The 18,418-nt window shown below is 34.8% G+C and overlaps 2 protein-coding genes across 2 annotated transcripts; one reads left to right on the top strand and one right to left on the bottom strand.

The window, feature by feature from the left end:
- Positions 1-239: 239 nt before the first annotated feature.
- On the bottom strand, positions 240-6,781 carry LOC106137896 (uncharacterized). The gene is made up of 5 exons (XM_060947385.1): positions 6,640-6,781; positions 4,001-4,285; positions 3,365-3,516; positions 2,747-2,894; positions 240-427 (listed from the first exon to the last, which is right to left on the bottom strand). The coding sequence occupies exons 1-5, from the start codon at positions 6,779-6,781 to the stop codon at positions 240-242; spliced, it is 915 nt and encodes a 304-aa protein (XP_060803368.1).
- Positions 6,782-8,773: 1,992 nt separating this feature from the next.
- LOC106137900 (tRNA endonuclease ANKZF1) lies at positions 8,774-16,719 on the top strand. The gene is made up of 11 exons (XM_060947440.1): positions 8,774-9,032; positions 9,579-9,788; positions 10,268-10,428; positions 10,577-10,855; positions 11,273-11,495; positions 11,778-11,910; positions 12,229-12,538; positions 13,113-13,273; positions 13,830-13,971; positions 14,714-14,866; positions 15,299-16,719. Exons 1-11 carry the CDS (start codon positions 8,909-8,911, stop codon positions 15,437-15,439), a joined length of 2,037 nt encoding a protein of 678 aa, XP_060803423.1. The 5' UTR covers positions 8,774-8,908; the 3' UTR covers positions 15,440-16,719.
- The last annotated feature ends 1,699 nt before the right edge of the window (positions 16,720-18,418 follow it).

The following is an 18,418-nucleotide window of genomic DNA, read 5'->3' on the forward strand; positions in this document are numbered from 1 at the left end:
ACGGTGCTTTATTAATTGCATTTAAGTAGATATTTTATAAATATTCTTTGGTATGTATGTATGGTGATGGTATGATGGGGTAGGTAGCAACCTGTTTCTCTTTGAAACTAGCTGAACTTAGCCTTTAGTCTTTTCAAAACTGTAACTTCTGCCCACCCTGTAAAATAAAGACGTGATAGATATATTCCTATGTATGTGCAGTACAAAGTATATTTAATCAATAAATTTTAAGTATAAGTCTATCCCATCAATCTAGGCTCCCTCGAGAGCATGTTGTTGAAGAACCTCATATTGTTAAACTTGTATCGGAAACGGCCCTTCTTCTTCAGCCGCCCCATGTGCTGCAGGGTCCGGACCAGCGGCAGGAACCTGAACATGCCGTTCATCTCGTCTCCGAGGCAGAACATGAACGAGGATTCGATGTAGGCTGCAACGATACAAAGAGAGAATCATCTTACTGGTACTGTGTTCTGGTAGAAGACAGGTAGGAACAAGACTCTAAAGCCAAATTAATGTGAATGATGGTGAGGCGATATCTCGACGCCACAAGTCACAGAAACAAAATCACGCGACGCTATCAGTAAAAAAGTGAAAAGTCTAAATCGCGCAAGCAAAGATTTTACGGTTTGGAGCATATGCACTCGATACAAACAAGTTGGAACTTATTGTTACTTTTGTTATTTGTTCTATTTATATTTTATTGTAAATTATATATATATTTTTTCTCTTTTTAGCTTAATACTATTGTTTATTGATGCCTTATAATTATTTAACTTACATATGTAATTATAGGTCTACTTTAGAAGAGCGGAATCTCCAAACACAAGTGCATTATGCATTTAAATGGAGGCTCCTGCCACTAATTTGTTACCCGCTTGTAAGTTACTTAATAAATATTTTTCATTTTTCATTTTTTCATATACAATCTTAGACACAACAGGCCGCCAGGCGTCACACCTAGCCTGGAGACAGATCTTCCCTTTGGTGGTGGTCGAGCCGAATCATCGCTCCCGCTACAATTGATTTATAATGGAATTGTGCCGTTTAAGATAATAATCGAGGTTTCGCCATGATGAACACGAGAAATACATACATACATATAATCACGTCTATATCCCTTGCGGGGTAAACAGAGCCAACAGTTTTAAAAAGACTGATATGCCACGTTCAGCTGTTCGGCTTAACGATAGAATTGAGATTCAAAAAAGTGACTAGCTGCTAGCCTAAAGTAGGTAGTACTTGAAATCAGAGAAGATTTTCTTTCAAAAGGAATGGTTTAGTTTTATATCTTCCATGGTGTGAAATGAACTTTGCTGAAGAGTAGCTTATTATAAGTTTTAAGTACCTCTAGAATCCTCGTTTGATAACTTTTATTAAAGCGATTTATTTTTCAAAGTTGCTTGTTTGATACGAGTAATTGGTTCAGTGCCAGCTATAGTACCTACTAAGGTCACAGTATCTTATTCAAATCGTCGTAGGGATAGAATATTTTAATTTGAGCCTCATCTACGCTTCAAAGACCAAGGTCTACATTCCTATTTTTTTTAAATAAGGTCTTCCGGTTCTTTTCTTTTACAATTATTTAAATCTGCCCGTAGTATCTGTGGACGTGCATCGAAACAAAGAGAGAGGATAAAGAATTATGCTTTCAAAAACTATGATCCGCTTTTGGACATTTCTCTCTCAATTTGAACTGATCTTTCGCTATTTTACTTTAGTGTATCAAAATAAAATATTTATTAAGATAAAATAGTATAATAATCCCATGGAATTGAATCCCCAGAACGGCTAGTTTTTAATATTTTCTTTGACGGCGCGACACTGAATTAGTGCCAGACATTTTTTGTGTGTTAAAGATTATTGCCCTGAAGCCTACCAGGTGCTCCGCTTCAAAGAGCCCTCTCCTTTGTCTGCTTTCGCAATATTTTCTTAGTTTCATCAAGCTGTTTCTTAATGAAATAGTTTCATTATAATTGATTCTTAAGATATTTCTAAGGTTAAAAATATACTTGGTCTTTTTATACCGTTAAATTCTTCATCACGTGGAAGTGTTATGTTTTCAATTTTTAAACCGCTTCAAAGCTTACGACGTGGTAAACATCACGATTACCTCTAAAGTACAGATTTATCTTTCTATTTAAACTTAAAAGCACGTCAAACGAAAATAATATTTTCCGCTCTCTTGAAAAATTGAGAAGAAATGAAATAAGTACATATTTCTTGTACGTACCTACATTTTTATAAGATTATTATTTCCTGCATGCACTTTCCGCCTCGCTGGTCTATGGTGATTGGCGAGTGAGCGTTTGCAATATTTTCCGAGTGCAATCAAACGATCAAAATTGCCTCTTATTTGCGAAACTTATCCTATAATCTTATTTTAAGTTTTCGCGTTGCATATAATACTATTTATATATAAAACAGGTAATTAACGCGCGCGTAATGTACCTTTATTTATGTCGGACATTTAGAATTATGTTTGCAACCGATCAAGGTGGATATCTATAGAAAGGTCTATGTTCAGCAAATTGTGCATCTCACCATCTTGAAGTGAATCGTTTCTCCGAAAATGAGAGACGCTTTAAGTTAAGTAAAGACGTTAGGTAGAAAGCCAGAATTTTTTAAATATATATATATATATATTTAATATTTATTAAATATGTATATACATTTTTTTTTTATTTTTATAAATTTATATAACATTGGTGTCGTGATACCTAGTACCTAGGCCCATTATTTAGCATACCTGAGCTCTCAGCGGTGGAACTCTTGTCTTCCCAGAACATCTTGCACTGCGCGATGTCCATGAAGCAGTGGTTCTGGAACATGAGGCTGGGCTCCCTCGCAACGTTGCCCGGCATGCCGCACACGGGAGCGTACGTGTCTGGACATTTCTGGTCAAAATATATATATATATTTTTTTTTGTTAATTTGTTATGCCTTGTGCCGTGTGGTTCCCGGCACCAATACAAAAAAGAATAGGACCATTCCGTCTCTTTCTCATGGATGTCGTAAAAGGCGACTAAGGGATAGGCTTACAAACTTGGGATTATTTTTAGGCGGTGGGCTAGCAACCTATCACTATTTGAATCTCAATTCTATCATTAAGCTAAATAGCTGAACGTGGCCATTCAGTCTTTCCAAGACTGTTGGCTCTGTCTACCCCACAAGGGATATTTAGTTTTCTTTATTACCAAATAACTAAATAAATAAATAACTATACCAAATAAGTACATAAGTAAGTAACTATTTAGTTATGTAGTTATTTGGTAAAAATAAACACTAATTAAAATTAAGTGGACTATTTCTTGAATTACTACTTCCAGAACAATGTTTATTAATTATTTTTATTTATTTTTTTTACCGTCGGGCACTTGTGATAACACGAAGATAAGGTGGGCTTGTGGAAATGATCATCGCTTCTATTTTTGGGGATATGAATCCAAGGCTTAAAGACTTTTTGGGGTCCAAACTTGGATAAAACCATCCTCCGAGCGGGCTCATTCATATCGTTACCTGGCGATAAAATATAAACATAGGTACATACATATAAATGCCTTAGTTTGAATACTAACCGATGCTCTTACGGCGAGGGAAAAATCGTGAGGCAACATTAAGGCAAATGGATGTGTAATCATGATCGATCCAATTTGAGTTAGTTCCCCTGCAAAGGTTGCGGAGGTCAGACGGGAGTCGCTTCATATAAAAACCTGATTCACGAAATCCAAGGTCAAAGGCATACTCCTCTCCAGAGTGGTGAGGATGCAACCGGGACTCTTACGGTGTAGACAGAGCCTAAAGTCTCTCAATGACTGAAAAGCCACGTTCGGCTTAAAGGTAGAATTGAGATTCAAATAGTGCTAGGTTGAAAGCGCATCGCCTAAAAAAAGAATCATAAGTTTACTAGCCTATCCCTTCATTGCCTTTACGACATCCATGGGATGAAATGGTTCTATTCTGAAAACCACGCGGCACTCTACAATTAAATCAAGAAACAAACCTGGTATTTCTCTGACAGGCAAATCCAAAACGTGTGTCGCCGCAAAAAAGTTATCTATCGTTTCATTTACATTCCCATTAAAATTAAGGAAACTTCCGTCTATTATAAATAGATGTTTTTGTACATTTTCACCGGTAGAATTCACTGGAACATCGATTTCATCGTCGAATTCAGTGATTTCAACATCATTGCAAAGATAATCGTCAGTTTGTTCGAAGTGTTCTTTATTTTGGCAGTTATATTTATTAAGTTGGCAATTGTTTTTGAATAATCTAATTCTGTAGCCTTTTATGTCTCGTTTTGAGGCGCAGGTGTAGTTAAGGTCTTGGGTTTCGGTACAGACGTAATGGGAACAATTTTGTTCGATGTCAGTCAGCTCGGCATGGTCTTGCGGCTGTTTGTGATTACCGGAAAATGCTTGGTCACAATACTCCATGTTGATTAAGCCGTATGCTGAAAGCAATATCTGAATGTATTAAAATTTAATATAGTATCGTTAAGTGGAAAGAGGTAGTCTCTGCCTACCCCTCCGGGAAAGAGGCGTGATTTTATGTATGTATGTATGTATCGTTGAGTTATTATTTCAATCTGTGTAATCTGTTCCGTATATATTAATTTATTATTTATTAAAAGGTTACGACAAAGAAGAAGCGATATAATAATTTATTGATTTATTAATGCTGAACGTCGCCTTTCAGTCTTTTCAAGACTGTTCGGCTCTACCTACCCCGCAAGGGATATAGACGTGACTATATGTATATAAGTGTATTAAATGTCTATGTTTAAACTACTAAATTTATTATTTTTTACTCCACACAAAATTAAAGGGTGTCGATAGACTTTTGTCTGACTGCGCTTCTGTGGTCTTATTTTTATCAAAGCGAATTATTTATATGGATTTGTAAAAAAAAGCTGTATAAAAAAGCGGCAGAAGCCAAAAAAATTGCTGTCTCGTTTCAAGTCATAATAAAAAGCGAAACAGCGATTGTTTTTGGCGCGATAAAAACGGCGTTGCTATGGGGGATGCTAATACGAGTATTACTTATTTTCAAGAAGATATACACTCTAGGTTTAATATTGAGGGCGTATGGACGAATATTTACTGAATAATAAAGTAATTTGAGTATTCAAGAGGACTCAATAGAAAGTACTACAAGTCGTAGCAGGTGCTACGAGTTTGCTACGAATTAAGAATTTATTATATAAAAAATCGGAAATTACAAGTCAATAATTTTACTTTAATTAAATTTAAAATATTTTAGAATTTTTTTATATTATTAGTATTTAATACTTATTTTTTCCTCGTAAGAAGTACCTATTAACAAAGTTTTGATTGTTACATGTTAAAATGTTTTTGTTACTAACTTATAGATTCGTTCGTAGCATTTCGTAGCAGGTGCTACGAGATTTTTTAGTATAAAATTGTAACAAAATGTGCAATTAATTAATTTATTTAAAAAAATTACATTTATCGGTATAACCCATATTTCTTTTTTCTTTGAGGTGAGCAACGCTTTATTGAAGATTAATATCCATCATAATTTTCTATCTAAACCTTAAGAGTATCTACATAACAGTTACTTAACGCCATCTATCGTGCAGTAGCCATACTATGGAGATTTTATTCAGATTACTCTTAATAATATTTTTTTTTGTGTATTCTGCATCAAGACATTAAAATAATAAGTTATTTAGTGAGTTAAATTTCTTAAATATTTGACTTAACAGGTTTTAACGACAAAATTTTATTTTATTCATAAAGTAGTTGTGCAAAGTTCGTCTACTTGTAATTTAATCATTTTAAATGTTAATTTGACTCAATACTAATTTATATGTATTTATTTTAGTACATCAGTAAAAAACGAAAAGTATTCTTGAGATTTTTGAAGTATCAAGTTGTCCAATTTTGACAAAAATATGGATATATGAATCTAGGCCTATTTGGCAATGCACCGACGGCAAAATGCATTTTTGCCGTGCTTGAATGGTAATATTTATGGAGTTCTTTGAAAGTTTATAAATAATGCAAGTAGTAGGAAACATAACAAAGATCTACTAGGCTTTTGCCTGCGACTTTGTAGATGCGTTGCAGTGCGTTTTCAGTGAAAAATATAGAGCAAGATAGACAGAAATAGAAGAAAAAGATAGTTACTATTAACTATTTTCTACAAAATATATTTTTGGAAGTTGTACGTAGGTATGTACCTCCCTATGTTATTAATAAAATAATATCTACAATTTTATTTTTTATCCGCGTTAATAAGACTAATAACTTTAACAAAGAGAAAAATAACTAGATTCTGATTCTAGGTTCTGAAAGCATTCATACTTATAGATAATCTTTCTGGTGGTTGTGTCTCAGTGGGTGTGAATACAACCATCCCGAAGAATCCGGCAAAGCCGGCTAAGGCTTACGGATTTTTGGTAATATTGAAAACAAAAAGATATATACAATAGAATAAAATGAATAAATCATCCATTAATTCGAGACTTGTATAAAGGAATATTAACTCAACGAGATTAGGGTTAATCGATAACACAAGTATATTTTTTAAATAGGTACCTACCTTCTTTATCGGGGACGTTGCATCCAAAATGAAGTAAATCGCATGAATTGTCAAATATCCTCAGACTATAACCCTCGCCTTCCTCTCTTACACCACAAACTCTCTTGGGTTCTCCTTCAAAGCAGTCCAAATCGGCACAAAACTCCTCTTTTTGGATATTTTTAATTTGACCGATAGTGGTACAAACAATAAGATATTGTGTTAAAGTTTTCATATTATTATTTTCTATTAAAGGCACAAAAATATCACTCCTAATTTAATTTATTTAACGAATTTAATGCATTAATTTATTTAATAAGCCATCACAAATCGCAATCTATCACTTAATTATGCATCAAAATAGGCATAGCTTATTATAACAATATACTAACATTGAGTAGGTAGGTATGTAATGTACTAGATCAGCAAGTTTATCCAAATATTTTATAAAAATATTTATTTTTAACTTCATAAAAAGTAGGTAATTATTGAAAAATATTTCGACCTTATTTGCTTATGTAAGTGAGATAAGTAACATCTACGAATTACTAGAACCTTGAAATGGTTATGCAATTTTCCTGAACGACTCCTGTAATTGATCATTAAATAGGAAAAAAGCAATTTTCTTTTTACAAAATGCTCATGCTCATTTTATGAGTATTTAATAAAACATTAAAACAAAGTTAATTGCCGTCAAACTGAATTGATTCGATAAGACGATATAAATAAAAAGTGGCCTTTCAATATTTTCGAGACTGTTGGCTATGTCTACCCAGGAAGTGTTTAAAACGTGAATATGTGTATGACATATTATGTAGGAAGGTATGGACTATGTTAATTTTTTTTTGTAAGTAAATACCAACTGACGAAGTTAACTTTTATTTTTTATCGTATTTTCTTGTTAGAGTTGCGATCTGGCATGGTGGCTGGAGGTCACACACCAAATGTTTCTCTACACTTGTCTTAATATCTATTTGACCAAGACGTTGGTCAGGGCTCTCAGTCCAGCGCAGAGAAGATGTTCCACGAAACGTAACATAACCCACCACCTACTCCACGATCACTCTAAAGCGAAGAGACAGCACCTACTGTACGCATCCCAAATTAGTGGCCGCCCTATACTCTTCGACACTTGAAAGAAAGAAAAATCTTTATTTAGCACAAGCGGTAACATAGCATTGTTCATAAACATAGAAATATTGCCATGATCCTTTTATATGAAATTTAATAAAGTTCCTATATTATTTTAAAAAACCTTTTGAAACATCAACCCACCTGGATTTCATTGGTAGGTACTTACATCCCACCTATACATTTAATTACTTGACTTCAAAAGAGGTTCTCAATCAGAACTACTCTTTGTTTAAAATAAATATAGTATTTTTTTTCGATTTATACTTTATTTTGTCACATAAAAAATACTTATTGTCTTTGAAACACGCATCTGAAAAAAATTTAAAAAAATTCTTAAAATTGAACTATATTTCAGAATATTTTTTTCAAATTATAACTCTGTGCTCCGCAATCACTTCAGTATATACATGTACACGTCTTCTGCTGGTTTGGTTTTTGTTGCCCCTTGATTATCGATTCACCCCGTTTTACGACGTAAATTTCTTTGCCTATCTATGCTATTAAAAATAATAACGTCAATGTAATTTTATGTGACATTGACATAATGCCAATTTCTGACGTTGGCACTAATTTGGCATTTGTGGGATGACAATGACAGTGTACGTCACATTAGGTTGCGTCAGTGTAGCCAACTTAGTGTTTTCAGCGCTAAATCAGGCGCCTTTCATCACTTGTTAGCACCCAATATCTGGAGCTTAGCGTTAATTTATGGTAATTTTTTGTAATGCTATGCTATTGATAATATGATAATATTACACGAGCAGAAATAAAAAACAAAGGTCGTTAGAAAAGCAGTTTTTAGTCAAAATTAGGGACTAAAAAAGTTGCACAAATCTTTACGTACGATGAAGTTCTTTTATTGGACAAAATTGTCAATGTTATGTAAATATGTATTTCACATATTGAGCGCTAGTTTTTGGCCATTTGGCGCAATTTCAGGGTAAGTTATGTCTATCTAGATTCCAATTGAATTTTTAGAATCTAAATATACCTACCCTAAAAATGCACTGTGCCAAATTTCTGGTGAAAAGGCGCTTAAAAGATAATCAATTTGGCGCCTTTTCATCTGAGACAGTGGCAACAGTGGCTTTGGATGATCTCTCTGACTGAAACTGATTGCATTAGATAAACATTACAAAATTGCAGCTCTTTGGTGTTGTTTTATATAGTAAATATAAATATGAAATCTCATTACTTTGACAATTAAATTAAATAAAATATTAGAGATATGTCTTTCAAACCAGAAATAGTGAAACCTAAGACTGTAAAACTTTTCGAATTAGATAACTTCGAAAAGCTGCTAAAAGGACTGAACGTTGCCACATGCATGCTTACAGAGTCACACCAAGTTGGTAAGCCATAAGCCTTTATTCCCTGTCTGCTACAATAGTAAATTATATAAGAAATTATTCGTGCCTATTTAGAAATAACCTCAATAAAAAACTTCGTTAAATCTTTGAATTTTCACAATTACAAATTATTTCCCTTCATGAAGGAAACTGGTAGTCTAGAGCTGTTGAAACCAGTTAGTGCAATTCAGCGAATACTGTTGTATGTCAATAAATGTATATTTATGTTCTTAACTTTCTGACTCATAAAATTGCACCACATTATTTTCTCCATGTGTGTGTTATATTTCATTAAGTATTAATAAATATTATATGTATTTCATTTATTTAACTAAGATGGTTGTAAAACTAAGCACTGTGCAGTGCCAAAAATGGCACTTTACTTCTAATTTTTGACATAAATGTTGTAGTGTTTTATTTAATGACTAGGTTTCATCATAAAAAATGTGATAACAAAATTATAAAAGAAACAACAAAAGAAAAAATTGTTGTCTTTTCAACTTTATGGTCCCACTGCCAAATGCCTTTATAATCATAAACATTTTTCAGTTGATGAACAAAGTGTAATACGTCGTCTAAGTGCATTAACCCTGAATGGTCCATCGGATGGCAACTGTTGCTCGTGCTGTGGTGTTGGTCCATTTGACACGAGGGCCCAGCAGACAGCGCATTACAAACATCATTGGCATAACCACAATCTTAAGCGGAAGCTGTTTGGGAAGGCTCCCTTGTCATTAGGACAGTTTAATTCTAGGCAAGGTATGGTCAACTTTATTTTATTATATTTTAACCTTAGTACATATTAATTTTATAATTATGAAAGTGTGTCTGTTTGTCCAACACTTTCATGTCAAAACCACTAAACTGAACTTCATAAAATTTTGCATAGATATCAAGTGAAGTATTTAAAAAGACTTATTGGTAAAATATTTAAATTGACTTAGATGCATTTGGAGCCATGAGCTAAAAGCTAGTAATTATATATAAGGGAAAGGTTAATCAATGAACTTTTGTTTTTTTTACTGAATGCATAATAACTTACTCAATTGTGTACAGTTACTTACTTAACATTTCAAACTTCTGTGTGATATAGCTATTGCCTTTAGTTATTATTCCAGTCTTGTCGTACAGAAAATAAAATACAGTCCTTTTTTTAAGTGACCCAGAAAATTATTCATAAATATTGTAATAATAACAGATAATCGTGTTTACAATATTTGTTAATCCAAATGTTACAGATGATTCCAGTGTCTCAGGGTCAGACTCCGAGTCGGAGGAGCCGAGCAGCAACCCAGCTAGCGATCTGTTTGCTGCGGCCACCAGGCATTGCAAGGCTTTCTTCACCAACAAGAAGGGACAGGTCTTCTGTATCTACAGGTGCATACTGCATCATAGAAAGGTACCTTGGGAAATTGAATATTAAGTAATGTCATTGTCAGATTCGGCATAGTGCTGTATATGGGTAATATTCTTTACACTCCGTGAATAAAATGTGATTTGGATCAGATAAAGTCATCTAAATATACTTTTTTATCTGTCACCTGCAGGAGGAGTTGTCGACTGATGGCGACGGTAGCGCATGGGTAGAACGGTGTGAGCGTCTCATCATCCCCGGCTACCAACGCTGGGCTGTCGTCATGGTCTCCGGAGGACACTTCGCAGGAGCTATATTCTCTGGGGCTGTACCCGTAGTGCACAAGACCTTCCACTCTTATGTGACTAGAAGAGGCCAGGGGCAAGCTCAAGGGACGAGGGATAACCATGGAAGTGCACCAAGATCAGCCGGTGCAAGTTTGAGGAGATATAACCAGGCTCAGTTTTTGGAGGTCAGCTTTAATTCGGCTTTAGATATTCATATTTACATTTACAATATTAGAGATACTGTTGCATTGAAGGGAAGTAAATAGTGAGAAACAGAACATGTTACATTTAGAAAACTGAATGCTGGTTTAGGCTCATTAACAGCGCCATGTAATAAAACTGGTATTGCTCTGTCCAACATCTGATTTGAGGTCAAATTACTATGACTAATGTCAGGAAGAAGAGGTATAATGATCAATAATGATCAGCCCCCATAACATAAACGCTTGCGACGCCGTTTTTATCGCGCGATACACTATCTCTGTCCCGTTTCACGTCATAATAAATCGTTACAGAGATAGTATTTCTGCAGTGGCTGTTTGACAAGATTTTAAGTAATGCTCCTGTAAGCTAGCTATTAATCGTATAACTATTTATTTCAGCATGTACAAGAAATAATGGCATCATGGACTGAAGACTTGGTTGGCTGTTCTTTGATTCTATACAGGGCAGTGGGCTCCACCAACCAAGCGGCCATCTTTGGGAAGAACTCACCATTAAACCGAGACGATTTGAGAGTCCGTCCGTTGCCATTCCCAACGAAGAAACCTACTTATAAGGAGGTCAGGAGAGTGCATGAGACTATAGCCAGTGTTGAAGTGTATGGTTAGTATATTTTTTATTATATGTTGTTAAGTAATATCTGGTTTTTAAATGTCGAAATAAGTGCGCCATACAAAGTCTTACATGCAAATGTTCCGCCTTCATTGTCTCAAGATGTTAAACAATTCTTATGGGACTCCACTAATTATTCAGGTATCCATTTACCAGTTACTACCAGGTTCCTCTGGTGTTAAGCGGTTACCATATTCCATGGACCTCTTGTTCATCTACAAGAAACACCAATGTTTACGTATTGATTAATATTTTTTTATTATTTTCTTTTAGACACCATGGAATTGTTCCAAAAAGCGCTGATAGCTTCCACAGCTAAGAGTACCACGAAAACTGTTCCCTCAGACACCAGTATAGAGAAAAAGAAGAGTACGCCAAGTAAACCCATAGACAGGGCAAAATCCAGGTAATTTCTTATTATTAAAATATTAATACAATTAAAAATTTATTTTACATAGAGCAATACTAATTCGATTAGTTTTTAATTTTTTTATTATATTTTGATATTAAGTAATTCTTTTTAATGATTAAAATTAATAGATAATATTTACAAAAATTATATGCACACTTGCATCAGCAACAGGCCTCGTCTAAATTGCGTGTTTTCTCAAACAGTGATTATGTTTCATGAAAAAAAGGTAACAAAAATATTCGTTCATTAATTTAAAAAATCTGGATGACAATTTCCGGAAAAATTAAACACACATCATTTTTATATCTCTAGAGAGCGCACACCACGAGAATTACCCACCCAAATAATGTCGAGCGAAGACGAGGGTCCGTGTTACATTGACTCGGAAACACCAGTAGATTGGATCAAAACTCTTTCAGAACAAAGCAAGAAAGGCGTCATAACTAACTCGAGGAAAGATCTACTGAACGATTGCAATGTGCCGCGTCCGATAAGCTCTGAGAGTGAGAACGAAGTCGAAAAGAGAGAGGTGAAAAAGAAGAAGAAGAAAAAGCCGGAGAAGAGTGAAGAGAAGTTGGTTAAGAAGCCACAGCCACAGAAAATTTCGACGAATATTAAAAAGGTATTTATTTTACAGTGTTAAATTTTAGGCCGAATTTTACAATAATTACAATTAAAAAAAACACAGGCAAGTGCGAGAAAATGTGAAATATACTAAATTCTCTTTATACTTAATAGAAATCAAAGAAGTAAATTGTAAGTAGGTATCTATAATTTTTCCTTTGTGTATTCGAGGTGATACAAAACATGCACAGGTACAAATCCCACCCTGGTTATTAAGTAAGAGCATTGGTTACTATACCAATGCTCTTACGGTGAGGGAAAACATCGTGAGGAAACCTGTATATTTAGAAACTAGATTCATAACCATGAATCCAATACGGGTTAAGTTTACCTGCAAAGGTTTCGTAAGTAAGATCGCTTCATGTAAAAACCTGATTCACCAAGTCCAGGATACGAGGTCAAAGGCATACCCCGGGCTCCTTTTCAGAGTGATGAGGATGCAACCGGGTCTAAAGCCAGGAAGAAAAAGTTAGTGAACATGTAGTAGATGAGTTAATAATTGAGAATCTTCTACATAAACATACATACAGTCATACGCAGAGCCAAGAGTTTAGTGTAATATTTTGGCTCAGATGTGGAAACTAATATCCGGCGCCGAGTGTACATCGCTGGAGACCATTCTAGAAGAGTTCGAGGTCAACGAACTGGAAGCAGCGTGCAACACTCAGGACCCGGCAGATGGCAACACTGCGCTGCACAAAGCGGCCATTGCAGCCAAACCTGAGATTGTCACGTGAGTTTTCAAAGAGACTTGAAATAGTTTGACCAGATAAGTATAGCAGACCTCGCCATATTGCGGCCAAAAAAGTGAATTAAAATATTGAGCTGGCAATAATTAATCAAAAACCAGTAAGCATAACCCAACGCTAATAAGAAGTCGGCTTTGTTAATGATTCTTATTAAAATCTTCAAAATGCCAACTTCCTATAGAAGATTCTAAAACAGGCTTGCATAAATTTGACAAAAGAGCAGTAATATCACTCAATACGACTATAAAATTCAAATATTTTCTGTCAGTGCCGAAGAAATCGTTAACAAACTGCACTGTAGCATTTTCTTCGTTGTTGAAGAAAATGCTGCATTGCAGTTTGTTACCGGTTCTTCTGCACTGACGCCTTGGAAGCGGTAGTAAACTTAGTTTTAAGTATTTGACGTCAACCAATGTTGTTAAACCATACGTTTTGACAATTATTAAGCGATATGAAGTATCCTGTAATAATGAATAAAAAATTTTGAATTGAATTTGAATTCAATAAAGTCAAGTTCACAATATTTGCCGGTGCCGCCAGCCAACTGTTGACCGCCGGCGGCGACCCGTGCGTCCGGAACCACGTGCTGCAGACGCCGTACTCGGCCACCCCCCACGTGGAAACCAGGGTGGCCTTCAGACTGTTCCAGGGGCGGTACCCGGACAAATATAACTATGCTAAGGTGAGATTTATTTCAAAATTGTAAATAGTTTCGTACACAATTACAGTATTACCACTTCTATAAGTTACACCGATGTATGCGCATGCATTTTGTTTGCCGCGAAAATATTCGAGCGATTGAGCCTATCAGAGAACAAGTTAACGCGAATTTGTATGTGATTTGATCAGCGCCACCTAGTAGTAACGCGATGGCACTAATGCAATTCTATAAAAATTCGTGATAACTTGCTCGACGCGTTTGATCGAGTAAAACTCGCAAATATATTATCTGAAACTGAACTGTACTCTATAATATTGTGCTACTTTTGTGAGCGAGATAGCAGGAGATATTTTGTTATTAGGATTTTAACTTTAATGTAATTGTAATAAGGTCCTTATTGTATTGAGCTTTTTCGGCGATAGGTTTCGCTATTCGGCGCCGTCGAATATTGACCGGGCGACTTATTAAGTTTTGATATCAACGAGACGTGCAGAGCACTGAGGAATTAACAACCTAGTTACTTCTGAAAGTCTGTCTGTTGTGTTGTATTTTGACTTTAAAACTGTTCTCGGACCATTCTTTGACTTATAAAGACTTCGACAAAATAAGTTTTCACCCTTTCGTGTTCAGCCGATATATGACTAAAAATTATATCGTTGATGGTAAAACTTTCAGTTATTTATGCGTTATTTATTACAGACAAAAATAATAAATATCAAGTTTTATGTAATGATCAGTTAACAATGTTAATTTTTATATGCAGTCACAAATCCCCGGGCCCATAACCCCGGAACTTCTAGAACAAGAGAAGGAGAGGAAAGCGCAGCAGAAGCGTGCGAAGAGACAACGCGACAAGGAGAAGCAGATAGAGAAGATTAAGACCAACAAGTTTCTACAGCTCACTGATGCTGAAAAAGTATGTTTTCTTTTTTCTTTTTTACGGCCATGAATTTATAAAAATGACAGTCATAAAATCGACTATGTTTTCTACATCTGTGCTCATCATCATCTGAAGAGGAGAAGAGGAGTGTTCCGTGTGGCTCTCGCTACTTTACAATAGGACGTAAAAGGCGACTAAGGGATAGGCTTATAAATTTGAAATTTTCATTTTAGGCGATTTAGTTAGCAATCCGTTAATATTTGAATCTCAATTCCATCATTAAGCCATACAGCTGAATGTGGCCTTTCAGTTTTTTCAAGGCTGTCTACCCCGCTAAGGATATACACGTGATGTATGTATCCAGTTCTTTCAATGTGCATGCTTTATGAAAGACAAAGAAGTTCCCCGTTGGCCAACAGTGTAAATGGTGATCAACTATGATTAAAATTAAATATTTCTTTTCAATAGGTGAAAACTAACAACTTGAGATGTTTCCTCTGCGGCGCCGCTCTACCGAAGGTCCCGTTCGAGTATAACCTGTACAAATTCTGCAGCGTGACATGTCTGCAAAATCACAGGAATCTACGGCCGTTGAAAATGAGCGCGTAATCTATGGTCATTCTATCGTGTTTATAAAGGCCAATAGAAGTATTTTTATTACATTTCAAGACCGTTTTCCCGTTTATAAGTAGACGTGAAATTTTTCGTTACCCTAAGCATTATTTGAAAGAGATAGATTGATTGTAACTGTAAAAGAATATTTTTCTTTTCATATTGATTTTTCTTTTATGAACTGGTGTTTCAGATTCAGGTGAGTAATATCGCCATGATGAGGGCTGTAGTCAGACTATAGTTTGTGTGATCTCGACGGAAATATATTAAAATTTAAAAGTATTTTTCCGTCTGGAACATTTGCTTGTATTTCAATGTTTTTTTTTCCCCTGAATGGTTACTATTTTAGTAAAGTTTTAACCATAATAACTCCCTATTAAATTTAGTTGGATACTTGTAGGTGTGAAAGCCATAATTATTTTCAGTACTTACACCTGAGAATGTGTTTTTTTTTTAAGTTTGTATTCAAAATAATGTTTATGTTATATATCACTAATTTATACTATATCTGACATTATGTTGATGATTACTTTCTCTCATCTCTGCGTGTTCCCGGTTGCACCCTCCACTGAAGTGTTTCGGGGCCCGGGGTAGTCTATGTTAATGATTTCTATTGTTCATTTTTTAATTCATCATGAATGTTTGTGATCGAGGATGTATTTATGTTTGTTTCCCTTTCACGCAAAATCTACTAGACGGAATTTGATAAATTTTGTTCACGATTAGAACATAACTTGGAATAACCTATCATAACATATGACAACAAAATCTATCTATCAATAATTAGGAGTTTTTGTAATAAAGCGCTTCTTTCGCGCGCAAATCATACACTAGACACACTTGCCTTTAATAATCATATAGTGCTCTTATCATAAGTACAAATATATATTAGAAGGAATATTTGCAAAATAACTTAATGTATGCAAAATAATAGGACATTACCATAGCTCATGTAAGAAGTTATCTTTACGTTCTTGTTATATTTGCCTAAAATAGCTTCGTTTTGTTTTGAAAATAGACATAGAAGAAATATGATGATACAAAAGACGTAATGACCTATGCGAAATGAATAGGCTATTTGACAAAGTTCTAAAAACTATCTTAGGGTATTTATTTGTTTTAAAGGAGCCCTACAAAAATACTTTTCTGCCTTTATTACAGCTATTTTATTAAAAAATCGAAAAAGAAAATGAAATATTCAAATATGCCGCCAAAACGCGACTTTTAGCAATATGGCGGCCATGGCATGCAGTGACGTAAATTTCGTGTAAATATCATACAAAGTATGTTGGTGTTTCGAAAAGTTTTGATTTTCTCTTGTTTTATTTAACTTGTGCCACGTCATATGTGTGAAAATTATTGAAATGAGTTCCTATAAATGTTGTGCAGTGCCTCAGTGCACTAATACAACAATCAAATCTCCTACGAAACTGTTTTTTTCTATGCCCATGGATTTGAATATTCGCAAGAAGTGGTTTCTGATCATGATCTAAGATCTGTGGTTACGAAAATATACTTACATTGATGTTTTCACATTCCTCAGTTCGGCAGCATAGAAATCTGGATTGTCTTTGAAGAAGGCGCCAACCATTATTGCGTCCACTTTTAGTAGGTTTCGACTGTCAGCTTTCGCGGAATTGGTTTCCATTATTAAATACCTATGTTATCTGAGTAATCCTGAGCGATCAAACACTTATAAAATCTTAAAAAATAATAGCGAACACTAAGGAACGGTACGATCCACAGTCTGTTTATGGATAATTGACGTCATAATAGAAATAGCCAATCACGTTCGTTTTTAGTCACGTGACAGCTGCATATAAAAACCTAAATTTCTGAGACGGATTTTGTTAAAATAATGCAATATTTTTATCTCGCGTTATTACAAATCGCTCCAAAAAAATAATATTAAGACTGATGACATAAAAGAAATGTATATTTTTAATACAGTCAAATAGCCTATTCAAAGGTGTAAATAGAATAGAGAAACATTATATTATATATAAAAAAGGCAAAACTTAAATATGTAATGCAAGTGCAGAAATAAAAAAGTTTAAAGGAAGGCAATAAAAATAAAAATATACCTGTTTCACCTAAAAATATATCGTTTATATGAATGTTGCTTAAGTTTGGGCTTATTTGGTCTGTGTATGTATACTTGAGACTGTTGTGAACATGAAATAAATTATATACAATTTTTAATAACTTCTTTAATTTTTTTAGATAAGTTTTGTAGTGAAATCAATATTAGCGTAAGAGGTCGAAAGCAAAGCATCCAATGAATGGTTGGTAAATTATAACAGGTTCAATTTCTACTCGGGCTGTACCATGTACCCATGAATATTTCAGTTAAGTATACATATTTACAGGGTGTCTAGTAGATACACACACATACACATAAAATCACGTCTATATCCGTTGCGGGGTAGACAGAGCCAACAGTCTTGAAAAGACTGAATGGCCAAGTTCAGCTATTGGCTTAATGATAGAATTGAGATTCAAATAGTGACAGGTTGCTAACCCATCGCCTAAAAAAGAATCCCAAGTTTGTAAGCCTATCCCTTAGTCGCCTTTTACGACATCCAAGGGAAAGAGATGGAGTGGTCCTATTCTTTTTGGTGCCGGGAACCACTGACACGTTGACACACAGAGCACATCGTCATCGTGAACACAGCTGAACGTGGCAATTCAGTCTTTTCAAGACTGTTGGCTCTGTCTACTCCGCGAGGGATATAGACGTGACCATATGTATGTACCTATGTACGTAGAAGATACCTATAATATTTCTCTAACTACCTACCTACTTATTAATATTGTAGGCGACGTGTAACAACCTTTTACTATTTTAATCTTTATTTCATCAGTAGGTAGGTAAGCCATGCAGTTCAATGTGGCTTATTAGTCTTTTCAAGTCTGTTCGCTCTGTTTACCCCGCAGGGCATATATGAGGTAACGTGATTATATGTTTGCAGTTCA

Source organism: Amyelois transitella, chromosome 13, assembly GCF_032362555.1.
Source record: "Amyelois transitella isolate CPQ chromosome 13, ilAmyTran1.1, whole genome shotgun sequence".
Classification (NCBI taxonomy): Eukaryota; Metazoa; Arthropoda; class Insecta; order Lepidoptera; family Pyralidae; genus Amyelois; species Amyelois transitella.